The 27253-nt window shown below is 37.7% G+C and overlaps 1 protein-coding gene across 2 annotated transcripts in view; it reads right to left on the bottom strand.

The window, feature by feature from the left end:
• Positions 1-27253, bottom strand: part of RNGTT (RNA guanylyltransferase and 5'-phosphatase) — a 168146-nt gene that overhangs the window by 73739 nt on the left and 67154 nt on the right. For both annotated transcript variants that reach the window (XM_080938781.1, XM_080938782.1), the window contains exon 13: positions 22083-22183. In XM_080938781.1, the coding sequence (XP_080794907.1) occupies positions 22083-22183 (101 nt within the window). The remainder of the gene's footprint in view (positions 1-22082; positions 22184-27253) is intronic.

The following is a 27253-nucleotide window of genomic DNA, read 5'->3' as shown; positions in this document are numbered from 1 at the left end:
ATACATGATTGGTTTATGTTTAAACTAATTGAATTACATTAAAAGAACAACATATTCTCTAGGAATATGTATTTAATAAGGGAGAAAAATTAGTTGCTTCATATGAAATATTGGAGCTTGTGGTCAATGACAACACTGTTTAGAATTAACTTTAGGCAGACACTCATAGGCTAGACTTAAACATGGTAACTCTTCTGTTTCAGCCCACCCCCCAGCACATCCCAATGTGCTACTACTGCAGTCATGAGTCAGCTATCACGCCCATCTTCAAGGCTTAAAATTATAATGTATCAGAATCCATAGGGTCCATGCTGGTTTTATATAAACAAAACAGAGAATAGAGAGGCAAGCAGTTGACTGAAAACCAGAAACTCACTGACAGAAGAGATGGATAATCTGAATTCCAGATAAGTGGATTTTCAAAGTTTTACAGCTCAAAAATTTTTAAATTATCCTTCTGGGCTATTTTTCATTCCTTCTTTCTTTCTCGTTCCCCCTTTCTGTTCAATCACACATTCACAAAAAGGCCTTCTGATGACTGATCACGTTTCCAGACTACTCAGATTAAAATGGGATGCTATAAATACCAGCCTTAATATCTATGATATATGAATATTAGTGAAGGTGGTGTAAACTAGCACTAGGAAATACAAAGGCGAAAATAAAACTACAGAGATTTAACTGGAATTTCAATGTACAAGGTCCTATGCAAGGCTTAATTTTATTTTCTATGCTTTCCCTATGCTATTCATTTGAATATTCCTTTAGTATTAGGAATTTGAGATTATCAGTTAATCTCTTCAAAGAACCCCGAATTAGGTATTATGATTACCCTTCATTTAATTAGAAAGAAAGCTATTAAAAATGAGCCAGTTTGCCTTGAGTCACATGGCCTGTGGCTCTCTGTTCTTAATTTCCACAGTCTGACTAAAGATAATTAATCCTCCAGAATACAATCAACTTTGAATGATAAAATGACAGCTTTTTAAAAGTTCTACCCAACATGTTCAGACGGTCTCTTGGTTAAACATGATCTGCTACTTGTGTGTATTTCTTTTTGGAATTAAGAGTCTCATATGGGCCAGACTTAAACTTTGCACCCTTTAGCTTCTGATCCCTTTACCTCCACTTCTCGGGACTAGACCACTGCACTCAGCTTCTGCTGCACTGGGGATCCACGCACATTATGCAAGAGTTCTCTGACTGTGCGACCTCTCTACGCTGCTTGGCTTTAAAAAACAAGACAAGTAATCATAGTGGAGAAACACTGGGTCAAACTTCTACTCATCTTGGCTCTTTTCTTTCCGACTTCGTGGAAAGTTGGTCACTCAATCAACCACTCACAACACTTAGTTTTAGTTTGTATGAGACTCTGGACCAGGTAACAGAGACATAAAGATTAGCCACATGTTTGGCCACTTATAGTTTAAAAAAATTGCATGTCTCAAGAAGTTAATCTAACCAAAAAAAAAAAAAAAAAAATTGCTAAGTATGGGCTTATACAAATCTTGTGGTGACTAATCAAACTACTAAATACTTTTAAATGATGTGAGCTAAAGCCTGCATATTCTTTTAGAAAGAGTAATAGAATTACTGGTAATGATTTCCTATTTTAAGTTTCTTTTACCATCTGCTGTCAAATGGCACTTCCTTAAGAATTTACCTTAGATTAATATGGTGCTGTATGCCTGGGAAGCATTTTAGAGGTCAAGGCAGGAAGACTACCATGGGTTTATGGCCACCTGGGGCTACAGGTAAGACACTATTCAAAAAGGAAAAAAAGGAAAAAAAGAAAATAATGGTACACATCTGTAATCCTAATACCGTAAGCTGGGAAACAGGGGCCTCAGGAGTTCAAGGTTATTCTCACCTGTACCTACACAGGAAATCAGAGGCCAGCCTGGGTTACTGCATGAGACTTCATTTATTAATTAGTTAATTGATTTAACTAATTAAATAAATACTAAAGGCACAGGCTAGCACCTCTATATATGAGCTTGAGGCTATCTTAGTCTCTACAGTAAGCTCAAGATCAGGCAGTCTGAACTTGATACTTGACCTACAGGGAAAAAGAGCTAGTGTGTTCTTTTCATTGAACAGATGTAAAGAAACTTTATAGGTCGATTACTATATAAAAATACCTTTGCCATGAAGTACTTTGATAAGTAGGGTGAGGTGATGCACCCTTTGAATCCCAGTGTTCAAAAGGAAGAGTCAAGAAAATGTCTGAGTTCCCACCAGCTTAGTCTACATAACAACTTTAGGCCAGGCCAAATAAACAAAACAAGTCAATATGGAAAAACAAAGAAAGCTAACATTTCAAATGCAAGATAACAAGATAAAGGCAACCTGGGTCTTGGGAAACCTAATGGATTTGTATGGAAAGACAGCAAACTGACTTATAGGAACAAATACAAAGATTAACAGTATCCCCAAATTGTCACTTGATCTAGATTTTAATAAACAAAGCAGGTATTCATGAAAAATTCAAAACCACTGCTACATCATATGCTTAGCTGGTAGTGAAACATCTAACATCATCTTGGCACTCTAACCAACAAGCATTTTGCAGATGTTCTGATTATTGTGAGTAGCCAGGGCTAATTACCTCTAGGATAAAACTTGAATATTCCACTTCGTTTCCCCATGTTTGATTGTGCTTACAGTGCTAACAAGCTCTCTTGTACTTCCTAATGGGTAATATTTGAAATAGGTTGGTAAGTCTGAGGCTCTCTCTGAGACAAGAACTTGTTTACAGAATCTGATGTGAATTATGAGCACAGGAGTCAGGTGTGCTACAGACAAAAGTCAGGGCTTCGACAAATTAGCCAAGTGCCAGTTTCCCTTGATGCCATTTCTAACACACACACACACACACAAAGCATGCACATTAACATAACCAAGCAAGCATCATTAAACAAGTTTTAAGATCCTACAAATACCAATCACGTCACCAGAGAACTGACACCATCACTAAGCAGGTTATCAATACACCAAAATGTCTGTATTGAGTGATAACTAAGGTAAAACAATGTGTTGTTTCTAAGATCGGATTCTTTTTACAAAAGCCAAGGTATCTTTATATTTTGTTGTATGAAGTACAACCTTTACCACAAGCTATGAACCATGGCTAATAAAGAAAAAGACAGTAATATATTTATCCATTACATATAACTTAGAGATGGATATAAGTAACTGTCACTCCTACTAAGAACATTAATGGATTTACCAGGTGCACACTACTGTGATTATGATTATATTAACAGCTCCAAGCAACAATTTGAAAGCTAAAACCACATTAAACTTATTTTTAATTATAATTTTATCACAATACCTGGAAAGAATAAGCACAATGTTTTCAATTACTTTCCTAGGCAAAAATATGAGCTAGTAAAACGAACAATAAGGCAGCTTAAAATAAAATTAAATAGGTTCTTTGAGCGAAACCTGATGACTTGGACTTACCCACTGTGGAAGGAAAAGAAACCAATTCTCCAAAGTGGTCCTCCAATCTCCACACACATGTCCACACTCACACAATATCTTTTACACAAACAATAGAAAATAAAATAATAAAAAACATGTAAATCTACAAGAAAGCATCTGCTACTCAGACGCTGTAAGGTTTGGGGCCCCAAAGACAAATCTCTTCTCTTCCAAAACGACTAGTTATATTCATTTTTCCAGTTATAACTACATTTGAAGAAAGGGTAAGATTCTACTTCTTCAGTGGCCATTATTCCATAAAAATTAACTCTTCAGTGAAAACGTCTCAAAGCAATAATGAAACTGTGATCATGAAAATGGAGAAGGAAAAGGTCTTAGTAGCATATTAGACTTTACCAAGATACCAGGACAAGATGAAATCTATAAAGGTTTCTTCACTCCTAACATTAAAACGTGTGACCATAGCTGGGCATGACGGTGCTTGCCTCTAATCTCAACACTTGGGAGACAGAGGCACAATGATCTCTAGTTTGATACTATTCTGGTCTTTAGAGAAAGTTTCAGGGCCACTAGGGCTACATAGAGAGACCCTGTCTCAAAAATAAAATATCCTTCCCCACCCTAGAAAAAATATGACTGTTTTTGGAATCTTTCCTAACAATCTTCTTGCATACCAGGCAAGGCAGACAACATCAAGTATCTGCATCATTTATGCTGACCTCATACTAATACAATCATAATCAGCACAGAAAGAGATGCTCTTAACAAATAGTACAGATATTATGTTATTCCACCGAAAGGTTACCAGGTGGAAATCCATATAAGGTAAGAAGAAGCCCTAGAATTGATTCTTCTATCTCAAAAGTCTGAATTGTATTTTTTTAAAACACCCTGTCAATCACGATAGCCAAAAGCCACTATACAGTATCAAGTAATCAAACACGTGGCAAGCCTCAGACATTCTATTTGGCATATGCCAGACAGTTATGACCAATCCATCTTACAGCACTGTCTGTTCTTGACTGAGGTGCTGCTGGCACTGAGAAAACAAAGAAGGCGCTCACAAAACCCACACATTTGGTTTGTTAAGTGTCTTGTGACTTGACAAAGACATGGTAAAAGTAGCAGGAGGTCTTCATTGTTGGTGTTTGTTTCTTAGAAAATACTTAAGAGTTCTCTGAAGTGTGGTGCTACAACTAGCTCAGAAGGCAGCGGACACACTCCTAGTTCAGAGAGTATTTCCAGTGATGATGATGTAATCACCAGCTCCACAGTACTAAAGGCCCTGTAAACACCAGCCTGGTGGGTTTTGCTACAACACTTTGCTCTTGCAATATCGTGTCTTACTGAAACACATCAGAAATCAAGACACACAATTTAATGAGGGGCTACTGCACTGTGGGGCAACCAACCCATATGGCTTCTTATGGTGTGTTTAGTTTTTTTTTGTGTTAGAGAAAACCTACGGCCTTGCACAGGCTACACAAATGCTCTCGTCATTTGGCCACACCTAAACCTTGCCTTTTGTATCAAAAGTACACAATAGATTAACACTATGTCATTGCCTTCCGCAGAGATTAGAATAGGAAGGAAGCTTGAACTAGAAAGTACCCACTCAAATTGGGTAATCCAAGGCCCTGTCATATTCACTGAGTGTTCTTGTCATATTCATTCCTTCTTTAGTGTCACTGGACCCAGGAGGGCTTCTGAAGAAAGCTTAGCTGGCCACAGTTGCTCACTGACCACTATACCCCAGGAGAAACAGTCCACTTCCTCAAGGTAACCCATAAACTACAGAAATATCTTTATGTGCTAAAGTCTGTCCTCGAGCTGCTTTTTCAGCCTATTCCTCTCTCTGGCTCCACTCCATGATCAGGGAATTACTGCTTAGGATCAGGTGTCAGCTGTGACCATGGTTTCACACAGACTCGGCTACTGTGGATGGCAGGGTGTGCTGTGTTTTCTATCAATGCTGCAGCCAGGCAGTTCCTGCATACACAGTGTTATAAGGCAGATTTCAGCCTTTGAGACAGTACTTCAGAGTTTCAAGATTGTTCTAAAAGACAGAGTTTTCCATGCTATATATACTTTCTAGGAATAAATGGTGTTTTTAATCCTACTGTAAACTTAGACTTTAGCAAATGAATGCTAATCTTTGTTGTCAACCTGACACACAGAACTAAGGAACCACTATGAAAAAACAGCCTCCACCAAATGATCTGTGGGTGTTGTCTATGGGATATCTTCTTGACTTCTAGCTGATGTGAGAGGGGCAGCCTGGTGTGGGTGGTGTTATCCCAGAGATGGCCTTAGGATATATAAGGAAAGTAGTTGCCTGGAACCAAGCCAGTAAGTCTATGCTTCAGCTTCTGCTTCCTTTAATCATGGATTCTACAGTGTTAGAGGAAATACGCCCTTTCGTTTTCAGGTGCTTCTGGTAATAAATGTATTATCACAGCACCAGGGCAACACCAGAACAGCAACGATAAGACACAGGAACACAAGAAACGAATTTGAAAGGTGGCTGAACCACAGGTTTCACTTATTTAAAACACACAGGACATGGTTCTCATTAGCTTAGGAAATGCCTTGCCGATTTCTATAATTTCTAGAGAAAGATGAGGTTAGGACTTATCTCAGTTGTGTTACCCTAGAGCACACAAAACCTTGGGTTTGCACCCCTACACCACGGAAAGAAGGAAGGAAGGAAGGGAGGGAGGGAGGGAGGAAGGAAGGAAGGAAGGAAGGCAGGCAAAGGAAAGAAGATGAAATTTTAGTTTATAAGTATTTATCTGAAAAAAGATTAAACCTACTTACCCTATCTAAAACCAAATGCATCTCTCTTGTCCTGCTGAATTAACTTTTTCTTACACTATGTATTATTTCTTTATTGGTAATCTCAGCCTCTATAAGGAAATTAATTGGAGTTATTCAAAACTTCCTCACACTCACGACCAAACATTTCTTTCTTTCTTTCTTTCTTTCTTTTTCTTTCTTTCCTTCCTTTTTAAAAAAGTGTGCTTTAAATTATTTAGAGGTGTTAAAAAGTTCTTCAGAGAGAAAAATGATACAGAAACTGAACATGAAGAAAATGTAAGTCAAGGACTCAAATGAGTATAGCACAAGATCTTCATAACATAATGTGTAAGAGTTCAAACAGTAACAGTGGTGATACACAGCGCACGGACAAGTGAAGTGAATGAAAATGTTACAAAGGGACTGAGAGGAACTGACGATACTATCAGGAAGCGCATGCAATCCCCATGAAACAATGTAGTGTTATTTGAACAGAGAGCACATTAGTGACAAATGTCATACAAATGGGGTATAATTATCTAAGAACTGTAAAGGATATTATTAATATACTGACATTAAAGCATAAGTAGAAAAATATAAAATACTGGATTTCAAGTAAAGATATCAGAAAAAGAGAAAGATTTGTTTTAATTATTAAAGAAAAAAAAAGGTACTGAGTCTGGAGAGATGGCTCAGCCGTTAAGAGCACCGACTGCTCTTCCAGAGGTCCTGAGTTCAGTTCTCAGCAACCACATGGTGGCTCACAACCATCTGTAATGGGATCTGTGCCCTCTTCTGGTATGTCTGAAGACAGCTACAGTGTACTTATATAGAATAAATAAATAAATCTTAATAAAAATAAACAAAAACTAAAAAAGGCACTGAACTGCCAAGACGGCCTATGGGTAAGAACACTGACAATCTAAGTTTGATCCCTGACATCTATACACATAAGAGTCTGTCTCAAAATTAACTGATTTTAAAAATATAAACAAAAGCAATAACCAAAATTAGGATAAAGCCAGAGCATTAAAACATTGAAGCAAGAATTAATGAAACTCAGGGAAAAACCACCAATTCCACTATAACTCTGACAGATGTCTCAACACCCAAAGGCACCACTCAGCAGAGTGTTCTTCTCAGTGATTCACAGATCTAAAAAAAGAAAACCAAGAATATAGCTTAACTAAATAGCAACATCAGTCACCTCTACTCAGCTACCATGTATAGAGTACATTCAACAACAAAAGAGGTGGTAACTGTTTGTTGTTGTTTTCAAGTTCACATGGAACACTTTCCAAGAGAGAATATATTCTCAGTCACAAAATTATAGTAATATTTTAATGAAGGTGATTTACGTTTCCAAACCTCAATGAAATCCAAGCAGAAATCAATGATTGAAATATGCTAAGAAATCCTCAAGTATCTGAAATCTAAACATTATTCAAATTAATATAGAAATAAAAGACTAAAATATTAAAATATCTTAGATTAAAATTAAAATGCATGATTCATCAAAATTTATGAGATATAGTAAAGGCAGTATGTCATAGAGTTTCTATTGCTGTGATAAAACACAATAACCAAGACAATTTGGTGAAGGGGGAAAGTTCATTTTGACTTACAGATTGTAGTCCCTCATTCAAGGCAAGAACCCAAAAGGAGTAGCTAATGTAGAGTCCACAGAGGCTTGCTGCTTCCAGGCCTGTCGTGGCTTGCTCAGCCTGCTTTTCTATAGAACCCAGGACTACCAGCTAAAGATGTACTACCCACGGTGAACTCCCACAGCAATCATTAAAATGTCTTATAAACTTCTCACAGACCAGTACTATGGACTTTTTCTACTTCCTTTTTCCTACATGACCTTAGCTCTTGATGAGTCAACATAAAAACTAGCCAGCACACAGCAGAGGAAAGTTTATACACACAGTAAAGTTTATAGCACTGAAATAAATTTTTGAAAATAACTAAAATTAGCACGTTTCCATCTTAGAACATTCTGGAAAAAGAGAAAATGTATTTAACCGATCAGAAGAAATAACAGTTTCAACAGAAATTATAATAGAAAGTATCAGAGAAACAAGCCTACTACCATAAGAAAGTCTACCACAATTAAAGTCATCACTACTGATCCTAAAGACAAAAATATAATAAATAAGTATTTCTGGGCCCAAAACATGGCTATGTCAATAAAGGTGCTTGCCGTACAAGCCAGGCTACCTTCATTTGATCCCCAGAATCCATATAAAGATGAAAGGAGAAAATTGATTCCACAAAGTTGGTCCCTGATCTTAAGACAAACACAGACAGGCAGGTGTGCGTGTGTGTGTTCATGCACATGCACAGTAATTTTAAAAGTTAATTAAAAATAATACTATAAAGGAAATGCAACTCAAACCCATGGTTAGGAATCATTTTATCCATTAGGATGGTTATCATCAACAACATAAAACTGATGAGGATATATACGTGAGGCTGTGTGAGGGAAGCTCCTGCACACTGCTGGGAGAGATGTAATAATGTCCTAATACAGCCATAAAGGAAAACAGCGTCAAGGCTGCTGCAAGAGTAAGAGTCGAAGTGACACATGCTGCAGCAATCCCATTGGTAAGTACAGTCAAAGGGTGTGACGTCACAGGATGGCAAGCAGAGGTCCCAGTGCAGCACTGTGAACAGCAGCTAAGAAATGGAGGTAGCCTAAACCCACACCAGCGGATGCATGAAGAAAACGTGGTGCACATGCAAACAACATTGAATATCAGTAAAAGACACTTCTGTCATAAAAGATGACACAGAATTAATTGTTTCACTAATTTTAACTTTGACATACATTTTCCCGGGTTTTGGTGGTGGACAATTGTATGAAATATTTAAAGGTGAAAGTGCAAACTACAGTGTGAAACTCCACAGTTTCAGACTGACTACTTTAACTATACAGAACTATACTGTAATGTAAAGTCTTTGGGTTTGGTCAATTTCGTTGCATTATGTTATTTGCAAGTTCTTTTATAAAAACAAAATATAATATATTAAAAATAAATAATAAAACAAATAAATGCACAGGAGGATGCAAGTCCCATGAGGAGAAGTAGATAATCTAACAAGATAGATTGTTGCTGAAGGCTGAACTGCAATCGGTGCAACTGACCTTTAGGTGAAAAGACCCTAAGCAGCTCTAGGGTACATTACCATATAAAACACACACACACACAATGAGTGAGTCAGCAAGACGCACAGACAGAGAAGGGAACTGTTAAGCAAATAGCATCAAAACTTACAGATTTGGAAATTTTTCATTCTATACAAACGTAAAAGCTAGGAGTGTTAACAGAACACACGATCTAGCTTGGCCACTTGCTTGACAGGAGAGAGTGTGGGATTACAGCAGTAGAAACATGGCAGAGGAGAGTGGGAATGAAGATCAGGGGACGAGTTCTGCAGGGTGGGCCCATAGCCCAATCGTGTTAAGAGAATGCATTAGCTCCCACCTCAGGCTCCTGGGCCTGAGCTAGGCAGCCCAGCTCTGCAGTTTCAATGAGCTATGTGGAACTGCATGTGTGCTCATGGCTGTGGCACTACACTACAACCCACAGCACTACACTACAACCCACAGCACTACACTACAACCCACAGCACTACCCTACAACCCACAGCACTACACTACAACCCACAGCACTACACTACAACCCACAGCACTACACTATAACCCACAGCACTACACTACAACCCACAGCACTACACTACAACCCACAGCACTACACTACAACCCACAGCACTACACTATAACCCACAGCACTACACTACAACCCACAGCACTACACTACAACCCACAGCACTACACTACAACCCACAGCACTACACTATAACCCACAGCACCACACTGGGTTCTTAGGTTCCAGGGATGGGATCCCTTCCTCATGCTTACATGTTACACTTCACAAAATGAGGCAACTCCTCTGCCCGAGAAAACAATTCCATCTCCCTTAATAAGTCTAATCTTATTAAGTAATAATTTTTAGTTGGCTCCTTTCCCACACCAGTCAGGTTCTATTCTCTAACACTATCAATCAGAATCTGCTGAAGACAACATTAGATTTTTGAAAAATCTGGCATTATAAAGGCAGCCTATGTATTCAAGAAATGAGAAAGGCATAGAAAAAAAATGTCAGAAGAAAAGAGCAAAGATGGTCCAGCAGGTAAAAGGGCTTTACCATAAATATGATAACCCAAAGTTCTATCCCTAGAACTCAAACTGGAAGGAAATATGATACAAAAACTGACCTCTAATCTACTCAGACACACACATACACTGGTTAGGGGTACAGTAATAAAAGTTCTAAAAATCTAAGGGGAAAGTAATGTCAGGTGAGAACATAGGAGCCATCCACCAGGCTATATGTGTAGGAAAACAAAGCCTGTGGGGTGAGGGAGAATCCGTTCTCTATCAACAGCACCTTACCAGAGGCAGCAGTAAGCACAGTCTCCCAACAGACTGCAGCTTGACTGTCTTTGGGAAGACAAGATGGTAACTAAAAGTTGAAAACAGTTTGCGGTGCCAGGTTTAAAGCATTCCATTCCCAAGTAGTTCATCCACGAAGCACTGGGTTAGTAACACCAACTTTCCTGCCAACCCTGCTGGTCCTGAGCAGTTTCTACTCATGACCCTTGACTAATTTCTCCACCCTCCTTCACCTCTTTTTGCTCCTATGGATGTATTAGCTGATCCTTTACTCCACTTTCTTTAAAACTTATTAGCGCTACAAAGTAAGTCTGAAATTCTCTGTTCTACCACAGTCTAGTCCTGGTGTACATTATTCACTTCTTCAGTCCCATAAATTCCAACAGATGTATAACGTTCTTTTCAACCATACCAACTTTATTATGTGTTGTTTCTTGTCCTTGTTCACTTGTATCGTTCTAGGACGCAGAACTGACAGGCATCTGCTGTACTATGTTCCCTGCAGAGGGAACCATCCCATCCCATCAGTCATCTGTGTACTGTTTAGTCAGGACACACATTCCTTCAGCTCAGGTACCCACCTCTCTGTATTTCCTGTCCATACAACACATTGATGGCTCTTGGAGTACTTAATGAACAGTGATAAATCAGCTGTAACTAGCATTTCTATTTATAAAGTTTGAAAGACAAGCAGGAATAGTAATTTTTCCTTATTCATAAATTATAGCATGAAAAAGATAAAAAGGTCTTTGTTCCTTGGTAATGAATTCATGTAATTTACAGTTAATTTATTCTAAATTCCCTTGAGAGCATTAGCATGCCCTGTACTTCCTACGATGAATGCATACTTACATGTCCACTAAATCTATATATGCAAGTAACATAAAAATGAGGACACTAATGAAGAGAGAAACTTTATATCTGAGGAATTTAGTAACTTCACAGTGCTACATAAGTAAAAATATATCTAACATTTATACACCCTCCCATTTTTTAAGCAAATAAATGAATATATATATATATATATATATATATATATATATATATATATTCTAAAAAGATGTGGTCTAGACTTCTTTTGATAAGTGAAACATGATTCTGGGATCTGAAGTAGATTCTGTTTATCAATGAGTATAAAGTATCTTTCAATGATAAATACAGATACTCTCCACCTCCAGTTTATAGAAATTAGGTTGCTAATTATAAGAACACAGGCACCAACTTCAAATAGCACAATGGTTAAATCTGTCTTGTTCTTAAGACAACACTGTTGTGGTAAAATAACCAAAGCTGTCACTGAGGTGAAACCCATTCCTATGAGGAAGCATATTTCTTAAACAAAAGTCACACAGTGGGGAACAGTATAATAAAAATTAAAGTGCTGGAAACTACTAGCTCCACCACTGTACACAGCTCTGCACCAGTTTTTGAATCATAAGTGTCTCCACTCCCTTTTTTGTAGACCTGGCAGTCTAGCTTGATAAGACAGTTTTCTGGTTACACAAAGAAAGAAGCAAGCCTAGCTACTCCCTCCCCCCAAACAACCCTCCCCTGAGACTCAAAGCTGATATGAGTTCTATTTCCTAGAAAGAAAAGGCCTGCATTAACAATGATGCACCCTTTCTTATAATAAATTTCCATATTTATATTTTGAAGCTGTCATATGGTAGAGGATATTAAATATCCGCTCATTATAATTAACTCTTAAAGCCAAAATAAATTACTTGATGCAACGAACACTGAAAGTTAAAGAAATATAATTATAACACCAATTATTTTGAAACTATTTTAATAATTAAAGCTATTTAAGCTATTCATGATTTTTTTTTTTTTTTAAAGGAAGACACACTGGCTAAAAAGCTCAAATCTCTTCTCCTTTTAACCTTAAGATAAAAACAAGAATTTGAATTTGGGGTATATAGTAACAAATAATAGATCGAGCCAAATCTTAGTAAGATATCAAAGCAAACTTTTAATTTTAAATTCCATATTCAATCATATAAACATAAACCACTGGATTACAACGTAGTTTCACCTTACTAAAGTTATTCTAACAACTCTTTATGTAGTAAGCTATTGTAATGCTATAAAAAATATTTTGCCCCTTTAAAAATGTCTATACCAAAAAATTAGAGAAATACATTTTAGGAATTAACAGGAGCTCTCCACCCTCAGGACCAATATACAAAATATCTTGGCTTGAGTAACCTAAACATTTCTGATGTTCCAAAAGAAATCACCTGGATTCTAGAACCTAAAGACTAGGGTCAGAGCAGACTTTAAAGTTAACTTACAGAGCTGTAAGGAGAGTAAAGTCTGAATGGAACCAGCACTAGCAGACCTAGAAATCGTCTGCACAGAATAACTAGGAGCCTCCCTCCCACCCCCCCCCCCCGGGTTTCTAGCCAGAACAGCCGTGTTCCATGTAAAAGTGTTCTAACAGGGAGGACTCTCTGGGCCTTCCCTCCAGCTCCCTTGCCTGTTCCTACTCCTGAGAGTGCTTTCACCGACTCCACACAGATCACTCAGTTCTCAAGCTCATGGCTCTCTTCCATCTAGCAGCTATATGGAAGGACATGGCAGCTTTCATTAACCTTAATGAAAAGGCACAACTAGAAGAGAAACTCTTCCTCTTCCACCTTCTAGCTCGCCTTCCCTGCTGTTTTTCCATTTCTATCAAAGTTTAGAAAATGGTCCCCAAACTTTCTTACAAACAGGGCAAGTTTCAGAAGTCAGTCATTTCCTTCCACCAACTAGAGTGGGTTAGGGTACCAAAGACATGACTCAGTTCCAACTACACTTGGCAGCAAACACCTTTATACATTGAGATGGCTCGGTGTCCATTTCTAAATTCTGTTAACAAGACTAAGTACCCACAAAAGGGAACCCTAAATTCCCCAGCAACATTCGGATTTTAATCAAAAGACAAATTAGTGAGATATATTGTAAGATACTCTTTTATTTCCTTGAAATACTAAGATCATTATACTTTGGTATTAGTTAAATTTTTCTTAGCATCATTCTTGGTTCTTAGGATAATTTTGAAATGGACTCAGAAGGAAACTGAGAACAATTTTAATGGCACTTGAGAGACAAACATTAGGGCCGCACACTGTAAATCTCAGCAGCAGCTAAAAGAAGGAAGAAGACAGAGAGATGCTTTGTGAGGTAGAACTCAGCAACAGATGGATGTCTTCAAGTCTGTAGAGTGAGAATGGGCAAAGTTGGGGCAAGCAGGCCTAGTATTTGGGCCTCTATACAAATAAAGGAAAAGGGAAAGAAAGGCTCTATTTTCAGAATCTAAGCTCAGAAAACAGCCAGGCTTGCAGTGAGGAGCACTGGGAAGGGGCTACTCTGTATCTCACTATGAGTACAATTATTTCTCTACTCATGTCTTCAAGTATACCATCATGACTCTTGAAGTTAGAACTTTTGTTGGGAGGTTTCCTTTTTTGGGTAATTGACAGGCCCATTTGCTTAACAATTAAGTGAAAGGAAAAAGCATATCTTTCTTATTTTGATTCTGAGTTATAAAATGGAAGAAATCTACACATACACAAAGGATTACATCAACCTACCTTTGCAAAGTAGAAATGCAAGACACAGTGACTTTAAAATTTGCGAGCTTCTCTGATACACACACACACAGAGAGAGAGAGAGAGAGAGAGAGAGAGAGAGAGAGAGAGAGAGAGAGAGAGAGAGAGAGAGAAAGAGGGAAAAAACTAAAAGGCTGATCACTTGACCAAAGGAATAAAACTAAGCCTTTAAACACCTGACAATGGTTCCCCTTCAAATATAGTCTGCTGGCTAAAGATCAGAAGAAAAACAGTGAGGATGCTGGCCCACTGTCTTCTCTCCATTCTTGTAGTGTGGACTACCACCAACCACATAGAGGAGTCCTTAACTAAACTGGAGCACCAATCCAAAGCAAGAATAATGAGCAGTAACCCACAAAGAGATCTAAACATGATAAGGCCTACATCCGTAAAGCACTGGTTTCACAGTATGAGGACTGAATCTCAGGACCCATGTAAAAAGCCAGGTATGGTGACTAACGCTTGTAGTCTAGATGGCAAGATGGAGAGTGAAGCTTGCCAGCCAGCTAGCCAGGGCCACTTGGCTAAGTTCAAGGTCAATGAAAGACCCTGTCTTGAACAAGAGAAAGAAGGCACCTGCAGAATAAAATACCTCGACTGTCTTGTTAGCTTCACAAACGCACACATGACCTATACACAAACATGCATATACATGCACACAAAGAAACTTCAAGAATTCGGTGAAGGATATGATAACCTTCCAGGAAGAGATGGGTAGCAATGCAGAGTAACAGCCTGTAACTATTCCTAAGACAAATAAATCTGGATTTTAAAAAAGAAAAAAGAAAAATGAAGAAAACAACAGTAAGCAGTCCATCTTAGAGCATACAAGTGCTCTTCAATTTAATTTGGAAAACGTAACCTAATACACACTAAAGTTTTGTATACTAAGCTAATGTATTTATGTATACTAAACTAATGTATAGTAAGATTAATGTATACTAAGATTTTTTAATTACATGCATGTATGGCTTTAAAAGGGAAACTAAAAAAGTAATTAAAGTAAACTCTGCGCATGGCATCAAATATCTTTAATCCCAGAACTTCAAAAGCAAAAGCAAGCAGATCTCTGGTGAGTTCAAGGTCATCCTGGTCTAGGCCAGCTAGGGCTACATATTTAGACCTAGTTGCAAAAAGGGTGGGGGAGGGGAGGTTAGACTAGGGTCTGATAGCTCAGCAGCAATTGCTGCTCTTGCAGAATTCACATAAAAAGAAACTCTCCCCAACCAGTTATTTATCCCAAATGGGGACCTCTCTAGCCTATTTTTCAAAGCTTCTAATGGGACTCAAGTTCTGGCTCAGTCTTCTACCCTCTTTGAAGATTTCTCCAAAAAGTAGGCTTCCTTTTTTGATGTACAGGGTAACAGGACTGGGTACACAGACTACGACAGAGTGTTAAATGTTCAACCTCCCTGGCAAGATGTATCAGTTGGTACTACAGGGGCACAGTGACCAACTGCTTTCTGATTGGATCTGAGGCCTATTCCACAAGAAGGAATCTATATATAGCACTGTAAACCTAGTCAAAGGCCCATAGCTTAGAAAGAAAGTCACAGGCCCTACGGTTGTTAAGTGGACAATGTACTCAAAGTCCCTTATAAATATTTATGACAATATACAGAAATTGACATTTCTCTCAAAGTCAGACAGATGAGTATCAAGGCTCATAAATACTCAAAAATAAGTGGCTATTTAATGCTTAGCCCTAAATAGAAAATCTGTATCAACAAATCAAGACTCAGAACACAGAAGAAGGTGGATAAAGAATGTTAAAATGTGGAGAGGATAGGGAGGAGTGTTGTGAAATAATGGACAGGGTACGAATTACCAGAAAATGGGGAAAGGAGAAGGGAAAGAAAGAGGCAGAGAAACTGTTCAATGGATTCTAAGCTATAATTTCATGGAAAGAAAAATAAAGTGTTATACAAATCAAAGCGATTTGACCACAGATAACAATACTGAATTATGTATTTGAAAAGGTAAGAAAGCAGTCTTTTGTATGTTTTCACAATGAGGAAATTCTTACCCTAATTTAAGCATTGCTGAAACTATGAAGCCCAGTTATTTATATGGCAAAATGTTTGTGATTTCATCTATCAAGTAATAAATAAATAAACAAACAAACAAACAGACACAAACCTAAATAGAATAGCTTGTCCACAAACAGAATTTGTGCTTATTTCCCAATTATTGATACATAATGAAATACTTGGCAACTGGACGAATTTTTACATCGGCTCTCTGACTCTTAGAGTAAGAGTCATCTTTCTAAGAGGAAAAAAAAAAAAAAAACCATGAAGGCCCTATAATTTACCTGTCCCACCAAAAGAATAAACCAAAAGTGGTACAGTATCTTCAAAGGAACTGCAGAAATCAATACCATCAAATGCATAGAATGATCATGAGTTATCACAATTTAATCAGGTTGTTATTCCAATCACACACTGACCTTTAGATCGCTAAATAAGACAAATCAGCACAGCCTCTGCAATCTTCTGTAAAAATGTAAGTTAGCAAATTCTTGGGTTTCTCTATCAACCTGCAATACTATTAGGTGCTTGCCTAACTCGGTATGATCAGTGGTCATAGTATACATCCACAGCACATGGTTCCCCTGCTCTAAGCAATAGTGTGATCCTTTTCAAAAGAGAAACAAGTATTCATTATGTCACAGACAGCAGTCCAAACATTGGACATAAACTAGATAAACATAAATGAGCTTTCAAATCCCACCAAGAGGAATTTCAGGGTCCAGAGGCCCCTTGCTCTGTACGAAACAAGGCATTTACGAGCATATCTGAGAACTGCTATCTCATGTGATGTGTCTTCTCATCAGCTGGTAGACATGTGGACCTTCTTCGGATCTTAATTAATAGTGTTGCCAATAAAATTCAAGGTTTTTTTTTCCTATAGAAACAGCTTTTATTTCTCTAAGAAGAGTATAGCTGGGTCATTTGGTTGAGTTCATACTTCGCACTTTGAGGAACTACCAAACTCTTCCAAAGCAGCTAAACCAATTGAAAATGTCAACCTCAACACACGAAGGCTTTCATTCACACACCCATCATCATTTATTAAGGTCTTTTCATTATTTTTTTTTCAAAAACATGGTCTCTGCCATGATTTGAATGGAAAGAAAAGTTCTAATGGCTCACATATTGAACACTCGATCCCCAACTGGTGACACTGTTTGGGGAGGTCATGGATCACTGGAGGCAGGCTTTGAGAATCTATAGCATTGCCCCACTTCTACTTTGCTTTTTCCATTTCTGGGGTGCAAACAACACCAACAAAAATGTAATCATCCAGCTTCCTGCTCCAACCACCTGCAGCCGTGCCACACCCACCATTACAGATTGGAGCATGAGCCAAAATAAAATGTGTTTCTTAAGTTGCTTCTGTCCTATCTTAATCACAGCAAAAGAAATGTAACTAATATAGTCTCTTTCAGCAATTTACAATTATGTTCATTTAAAAAGAGAAAATTAAGAGGGATATGAATCAAACAGGAAATAGTTCACAGAGAACCTTGAATTTACATAGTACAGCAAGTAACAGGTAATTCCATAGGAGAGGCAAGGAGAAAAATATGGTATTTTAAATCTATTTGCATAAAAACGACAAAAACAGTAGCAAATATTTAAATGTATCTTTCATGTACCTAGGTCTGTTCTAAATATTTTACACATTTATTCCCATGAAAGTCCTATGAGACCAGTGTCTAGTTTTACTGATTTGTGGTAGTTGGAACAGAATATAGACTTATGTATACTTGGTCCCCAGTTGGTAGAACTGTTTAGGAAGGATTAGGAGGTGCAACCTTGTTAGAAGAGCTGTCCCAGGTGGGGTGGAAATGGTGCAAGATGAAAATGAGCTTTCAAAAGCAACCCCTCCCCCAATCCTTCTGGATGTGTCAGGTGAGAGCTCTCAGCCTCTGATCCTGTGGCATGCCTGGCTGCCCGCTGTCATGATCCCTACCATGATGGTGTTCATGGACTCTTTGGTGATCTGGATATGTGTGGCCTAGGGAGTGTCACTATTTGGAGGTGTGGTCTTGTTAGAATAGGTGTGGCCTTGTTGGAGGAAGTGTGTCACTGTGGGTGTGGGCTTTAAGACCCTCATCCTAGCTGCCTAGAAGTCAGTCTTCTAGCAGCCTTCAGATGAAGATGTAGAACTCTCAGCTCCTCCTGTACCATGCCTGACTGGATAATGCCACGTTCCATCCATGATGATAATGGACTGAATTTCTGAATAAATGTCCTTTGTAAGAGTTGCCTTGGTCATAGTGTCTGTTTACAGCAGTAAAACCTTAACTAAGACAGACTCTTAAGTAGCCCTAAAAAGAATCTGAGACACTGAAAGAACTGTGCTGAAGGCCACAGAGAATTAGAAAAACAATTTCAACCCAAGCAGTGTGGCTCTCAAGTCTGGTTCTTAACTATGTGCAATACAATAAATCTACACCCTTCAGTATAAGCCAAAATTATTGCACTCAAAAGTTTACAATTTCCAAAGGGGGGGGGGGGACTTTGGAATTAATGGTTTGAACAGTAATTGTAGATTGGGGGCTATAAACTACTTAATAATAATAAACTTTATGTAAAAACCACAATATTTTCAAAACAAAAAAATTTTAAAGCTATGTTTATAAAACTTAACCTTTAAATGCTAAGATACACAAAAGTTATTTTTGACCATGATGAAATGATTAGATTAATATCTAAGAATTGAAAAACCAAGCTTATATTTTTACTGCAACCAATACAGTAATAAACATGACAGGACAGAGTTTTCTGTTCATATTGAACTTTAATCTAGCAGGAACTATTATTACTAATACTATATCGTCTAAATGAATTAAAAAACCTAAAATATCTCACTTCAAATAACTCACTGGAAACCTTTTCAAAATGTGTATTATACCATTCAAAACACTGTTACATTTTAAATTTCCAGAAAATATTTGGAATTAATTTAAAAAGACATTAAATTATCTCCTAGTACTTCAATATTTATGCCTTACTTGCACATGGTCTGTTCCTTACATCCCAGATGCTGCCACTTTTAAAATATTTATTTTTGTGTGTGAGAGTGAGTGTGTGTCTGTGCACCACTTGTGTGCAGGAGCCTGCAGAGGCCAAGAAAGGGTACTAGATCCCCTAGAATTGTAATTACAAGTGGCTCTAAGCCACCATGACAACCAAATGTAGATCCTCGGCACAAGAAGTACTCATGAGCATTGAGCCTCTCCCTTTCAAACAGGCACACTTCTAGCAACTGAGCTGCGGTGGAGTGTCAGATACAACCTCACTTACATGGCTAAGATAGACAATGCAACATTCCTTACATAAAGAAGGCATCCTAGCTAACCAATATATATCCTATAACAGTTACACATTAGTAGGTCACATTATTATTTTAATTGACACTTATTTTTAAATTAACTATGTATTTATGCTGACGTACCTTTAAGACATTAAGAAGTCACATTAAATTGTGAAATTTTGATGTTTAAAACATGTCTTTTTGTTCTTAAAAAGTATAAATTTGTTAAGGAACAAAAATTTGGAAAAAAAAATCATAAAAAAAATTCACTGTATTACACTGAACTACATGACTTTACAATTTGGAGAGATAGGCACTCTATTTATCCTCAAGTGGCTTTTAAGTATTACTGTCAGAACCATGACCTATAAAAACCAAAACTCAAGATTCTTCAAAATTGGATGAAATAACCCAAACTAGATACAAGAGCCAATATTTACTAAACAAATATTACAAATATAGTACTAGAGAAAAATATTAGTAATGAAAGAATTTAATAAATTTTACTTTCTTGCTGGAATCTTACTTGTCAGTGTGCTGGAGAGATGGATGACTCAGTAGTTAACAACAGTGCTACTATTAGCACCTGCTGCTGTGCAGACCCAGGTTCGATTCCCAACATCCATATGGCAGTTCACAACTACCTATGACCCCAGTCACAGAGGATCCATCCACTGGCCTCTTCTGACTTCCTTGGCTATCAGACATGCATATGGTACACATATACAGATTAGGCACTCACACATTCACATCAAACAAAAATAAATACATCTTTAAAAGGAATATCACTTTCCAAGGCCAGGTTTGATGGTTCCCACATAAAATTCCAGCACTAAGGAGGCTGACAATGACTCTCCATTAGTTCTAGGACAGCCTGGCTAGAGAGAAGGGCTCTCTTAAAACAGCAAAGAAAACGTAAGTTTCTAAACCATCATAAATCTCTGTTTTTGAACGCATAGCTCATCCATGCACTGCTCCACAGTGGGGCATGTCCGTCAGTCTGTGCTCTTGCTTACTGGAGTCCAGCCTCCACAGCTAACTGGCTAAACCACACAGGGTGGGGAGGGGTTTGAATCAGTATCCACCAACATATATACAAAGTAAGTTGTTTTCATAAACAGCCTACCAATCATACAGGTGTGCCTCTGTATATACAGCATGTCCTATGGTCTAAAATTCCCTATACGAGCCAGCTAGATGGCTCACCAGGTAAAGGTTCTTGCCACAAAGACTGATGACCTGCAGACCCACATGTTTGAAGGAAAGAACTGACTTTTACAAGTTCTCCTCTGAAAACTATACACAGAGAGAGACACAGACAAACATACATGCATGAAATAAATAAATTACCCATCCATGGGGTAATCAAACAAAGAGACTTAAATATGGACTCAGGAGCTAGAGAAAATTAATCTTTAACTAATTTTTGCTATTAAAACCAATGGCGCAAAAAAAAAAAAAAAAAAAAAAAAAAAGACCAATGGCAAACAAAGTCATAAAAACATTAAACACTTCAACATTAAAAGTAGCATTAATGTACATTATTAACCAACCACCTTTCTTTACTTAGGATTCACACAACATTCCTTTCTGAACATACACATTTCCTTAAAAGACTATTGTCTAATCTGTAAGTCTGGACTCATGTAGGCAGTAACACACCCTTGTCTCTATTACCTGCACATTACCTTTTACAGACAAAGTAAATTCCAATGCTGTGCACTGCAAGCTTTATCTGTTGGCCAGCATTACCCATACTTCCTCTTTAACTTTTCCTCAATTAAGCATTTCCTATTATGTTATATTTGATTTGATTAACTAAACGTTCTTCAAACTTATGAGACAGAGAAAACAAGGTTTTGAAAATGCAAGCCTATTCCCACTAAAGCATCCTTTATAACAGTCAGCAGCTAAAAGGAAACAGGCAGTGAGTGAAAACATTAATGAATATTGTGAAAACTCCAGATCCATTACTAAAAACTTCCCCTAATAAAGTATAGTCAAATGCCCTTGAAATGAAGACCCACTGATTCAGCTTCTGTGACTATAAAACTAATGACCTCATATTCAGAATATGATTGACAAGATTTTTAGTAATATCTAATTTCATATTGAAAACTATTTCAAATTTGAAAAAAAAAAACCTAGTTGACTATCGTGGGTATGTACAAAAAGAATAAATGATACATGAAAATAGGAAACATATGGAAAATATGTAATATTTTACTTTCTTTTTTGGAGTAATATAAAGTAGTCTATAGAGAGTAAAGCCTTATAAGATATGATTTCATGTAAATATGGCAGGCAATATGAGGGAAAACCTCATGAAGATAACCACATAATCCTAATACTTGGGAAGCAAGAAGATCTTAAATTCAGGAATAGCTGGGACTGCAAAGCAAGACCAAATTTCAAAAACTAAACAAAATCTCTATTTGGACCTGGAGTCCACACTTACCCTTCTCCTCCCATTCTTGTTATCTTAAGTCGAAAATCCACAGAGTTTAAACTGGGAGGTTTCCATTTCAAAATGTCATCACATCGACCAGGTTTGTATTTCTAAAGTGGATTAAAATAAAAGCAATTAATAAAAAGCTAAAATTCAGAGTTCAATTCATTAAACATACTGTTACTTTTTATTAAGCAAAATTGCTACTTTTTATTTTCATTTTGGTATTTTTAATTTATTTGTTTCTGTTTTATTATTTGTGTAAGATGTATACATGCCAAAGCTTATGTGTGGTGGTCAGACAAAACGTGCAGGTTGTTAGGTCTCAAGAAATTTCTTTTCCCAAAATCTGGCATTTAGATAACAGCCAGCCTTCCCTCAGCTCCTCTCCCTGTATAACGCAGTCATTTTGGCTATGTGGGGTCTTGGTCTCTTGGCTCATCAGACCGCTTAGCCTCCCCCGCTCCTCTCTCTACTCTTCCTCTCTCGACCTCCACTCCCACCTCACTCCCCTCAACCCTTCCACTCATGGCCCCGTGCAGTCCGAACCTTCCAGAAGTCTCTGGCTAAACTCTCCCTAATAGCTACAATAACCCTACTCCACCATACCTAGGAGCAGCTATGTCCTCGTTTTTTTTTTTTAAATTCATGAATGACATAAATGAGTTCCCTTCCAAAGGACCTAGGAACTCCACACCAAACTTCTGATTTGACTGTCCTGAAATATGTATGGATCATTCGTTTCTGCTCATTTCTGTGACCCACCAAACCTAGAGTCCAATTCTTTATCTGCTTCTTCCCCACAGCCTCTCCTCATCTATTCTGTGAATGTCTCTCTGGCTCTTACAGCCTGTTACACCCTCCTGAGGCATCTCTCTATGCCCTCCATGTAGGCACATCTTTTTCTTTAAGATAGTTACTAGGTTCCCTCTTACCAGAACTTTCCCCAAACCCTCTCCTAGTCTCCATAGAAACTGTCTGCTCTGGCTTTTCAGCTGCTTTCTCCTCTTCTCCTCTACTGGGTAAGTGTCATCCCAGAGGTACCTGCTTTGTTTACCATAACTACAAATGCACTAGAAAGCTCCTTCACTATTGAGGCCCTGTCACCTGTAACTAGATGCCTTTCCCCTATGATTTAGGACATCTCATTTCCCATGGGGACACCTGAAATTCTTGTGACCACTGACATGCATATTCCTCGGGCCTTTGTTCTCGGCTCCTTCTGAAGATTCATCTTGCCTATCTCTAGGAGCTGCCTACAGTCCCAAAGCGTCTAGGAGCCTGATCACTGCACTTTCGGGACTTCCGCAGAGTCTGGTTTTCTGACCCTGTCTCCTTTTCTTCTTGAACTCAATTTCCTCCAGGGAATCGCAGGTTTTATTAAAGCTTCATTATCTTACTATATCAGTGACCATGTTTCCAAATTCTCTCACATGGTAAAAACTTCTGCTACCACACAGACAAATGATTGCAAATCTCATATATCTAAATTTGCTCTGCTTTATACTGTCAAAGGTATCTATCTCTAAGATTTATCAATTTTCCACTCTGAAAAATCTTTCACTGCTACAATTTCTTTGTTCTCTAGTCTCAAAAGAAAATAATACTTTTAAGAATACACTATGAACTATTTCAGGATTTGTAAGCTCATTAGGTATGATTTAAAAATTCGTAATAAAATTTAGCTTAAAACTTATAACAAATGTTTAAAAATACATACACAGGTAATCTTAATTTGTTATAGTACACTACATATGTGACTCAACCCCTGTTTAGAATTTACTGTATAGGTAATTTGGATATTTGATTAGATGTTTTAAATAGCAACCACATGGCCCCTCTCCATCTCGGCTGATGACAGGCAATTTAACTTCACCACAATCCTGTTTAAGAAGACTACATGATATAAGCCAACTAAGGCAGCACTTATGAGGTTTCTCAGTTCTACTGGGCCCTTGGTTTATCATTCAATCGACTCTTTAGACTAAGGAGGCAACCTCAAAGGTTGCTAAAATATTTTGGATTAGTATAAATTTTTGTGTAATAACAAATTCCTAAAGTTATAAAGATACACTCGCATTAACAGTAACTGACTTAAGATGGATGTCCAGCCTCTATGTTTTTGCTTACTTTGCTAAGCTTCAGCTATTTGGATAAACTGAGTCACACAAGACTGTGACATTCTAAGATAGTACACTTTAAAGGTTTTCAGTCTCTCTGTGGACTGTATTATTTATAGTCGAGTAAAGTTCCCAGTTTCTCTATGAACTGTTCACAGTTTAAAGTTTTATTTTTATGCTCAAGCATCTTCAGTTAAATCTTCAGCTCATATATTTAAGGCTCAAACTTAACAAGAATAAAGCTGTAAAGATCCAACAAAGACAGAGAATTCAGAACAATTTTCCTTATGAATATTAGTGTAAAACTACTCAATAAAATTCTCACAAACTAAATCCAAGAACACATCAAAACGATCATCCACCATGATCAAATAGGCTTTATCCCAGGGATGCAGGGATGGTTCAATATACAGAAATCCACCAACATAATCCACTATATAAACAAACTCAAAGAAAAAAACCACATGGTCATTTCATTAGATGCTGAAAAACCATCTGACAAAATTCAACACCCCTTTATGTTAAAAGTCTTGGAAAGAGCAGGAATCCAAGGCCCATACCTAAACATAGTAAAAGCAATATACAGCAAACCAGTAGCCAACATTAAACTAAATGGTGAGAAACTTGAAGCAACCCCACTAAATTCAGGGACTAGACAAGGCTGCCCACTCTCCCCCTATCTATTCAATATAGTACTGGAAGTCCTAGCCAGAGCAATTAGACAGCAAAAGGAAATCAAAGGGATACAAATTGGTAAAAAGAAGTCAAAATATGCAGATGATATAATAGCATACTTAAATGACCCCAAAATTCTACTAGAGAACTCCTACAGCTGATAACCAACTTCAGCAAAGTGGCTAGATATAAAACTAACTCAAACAAATCAGTAGCCTTCCTCTACTCAAAAGATAAACAGGCTGAGAAAGAAATTAGGGAAAAGATACACTTCACAATAGTCACAAAAAAATATAAAACATGTTGGTGTGACTCTAACCAAGCAAGTGAAGGATCTGTATGATGAGAACTTCAAATCTCTGAAGAAAAAGATTGAAGATGAAAAGACCTCCCATGCTCATGGATTGGCAGAATTAATATAATAAAAACGGCCATCTTGCCAAAAGCAATCTACGAATTCAATGCAATCCCCATCAAAATTTTCAACTCAATTCTTCATAGAGTTAGAAAGAGCATGTGCAAATTCACTTGGAATCACAAAAAAAAAAAAAAGTGAAAATTATTCTCAACAATAAAAAGAAAAAAAAAAAAAAACATCTGGGAAATCACCATCCCTGATTTCAAACTCTATTACAGAGCAATAGTGATAAAAAAAAACTGCATGGAATTGGTACAGAGACAGGCAGGTTGATCAATGGAATAGAACTGAAGACCCAGAAATGAACCCACACAGATATATGGTCACCTCATCTTTGACAAAGAAGCTAAAACCATCCACTGGAAAAAAGACAGCATTTTCAAGAAATGGTGCTGGCTAAAGTGGACGTTGGCAAGTAGACGAATGCAAATTGATCCATTCTTATCTCCTTGTACAAAGTTCAAATTCCAAGTGGATCAAGGACCTCCACATAAAACCAGATACACTGAAACTAATAGGAAAAAAGGTAGGGAAGAGCCACGAACACATGGGCACAGGAGAAAATCTCCTGAACAGAACACCAATGGCTTATGCTCTAAGATCAAGAATCAATAAATGGGACCTCATAAAATCGCAAAGCTTCTGTAATAAAAGGACACTGTCAATAGGACAAAATGGCAACCAACAGAATGGGACAAGATCTTTGCCAAGCCTACATCCAATAGAGGGTTAATATTCAATATATATAAAGAACTCAAGAAGTTAGACTCCAGAGAACCAAATAACAACAATATCAACCAATCTATCAGACACCCCACCCCCCAGAGCTCCCAGGAACTAAACCACCAACCAAAGAGTACAGATAGAGAAACCCTTGGCTCCAGCCGCATATGTAGCAGAGGATGGCCCTGTCTGGCATCAATGGAAGGAGAGGCCTTGGTCCTATGAAAACTAGATGCCCCAGCGTAGGGGGAATACCAGGGCAAAGAGGTGGGAGTGTGTGGGAGGGTTCAGGAGCACCCTCATAGAAGCAGATGGGATGGGGACTGGAGGGGAGGGCTGGGAAAGGGGATAACATTTGAAATGTAAATAAAATATCCATGTTAAAATAAAATCCTGGTCCTGTAAAAGCTACTAACTTGTTTATAAACTAATAAAGATAACTAAGACACCTTACAAATGATCAAATTCTTTAATGTGCTCAAAACTATACTCTTAGTCACAACAAGTACAGATGAAATCCATTTAGTGATAAGCTTTACTTTCCTATGTATGTTTCTAAGGTTAAGCCTAAAACAAATAACTAAAAACAAATTGTTTTAATTGAGGTGTTCTTAATAGGTGGTCCTCATACTCTTCAGAGATCTCCTGAAAATGGCACTTAAAATGATTAATTTAAAAAAAAAAAAAAAAAAAAAAAGTCCCAGGCTGGAGAGATGGCGCAGTGGTTAGAGCACTGACTGCTCTTCCTGAGGTCCTGAGTTCAAATATCAGCAACCACATGGTGGCTCACAACCATCTGTAATGAGATCGAATGCCCTCTTCTGGTGTGTCTGAAGACAGCTACAGTGTACTTATATATAATAAATAAATACATCTTTTAAAAAAAAACTTATTTTAAAAAAAAAAAGTCCCCATGATAAACAGAGATGCCAGGTCTAGGTCTCCAAAGATGACAGATGACTCTAAACTCTTGAGCTCTCCTTCTGTCCCTAGTCTTTATCTATTCCATCAGAGTTCTACCCAACTACATGCAGACTGCTCTAAAACTGTCTACAGACACCAACCCGGGTGCTCCTTGGAACCTGCATCCTAGACCCCTCCAAAGCATCCTGCACTCCCTAGCTCCATGTGGTCCTACAGAATGGGGCAGCAAGCTAAATAGATGTCCTCCAGCCTGCACCCCTCCCCCAATTCTTCCACCATTATCCCAACCATCCAAATAATGATGCTTCAATATCAGCGAG

The sequence above is a fragment of the Micromys minutus genome, assembly GCF_963924665.1.
Source record: "Micromys minutus genome assembly, chromosome: 26".
Classification (NCBI taxonomy): domain Eukaryota; kingdom Metazoa; phylum Chordata; class Mammalia; order Rodentia; family Muridae; genus Micromys; species Micromys minutus.
Note: the sequence above shows the minus strand (reverse complement) of the source record. Positions and strands in the feature narration are given on the sequence as shown.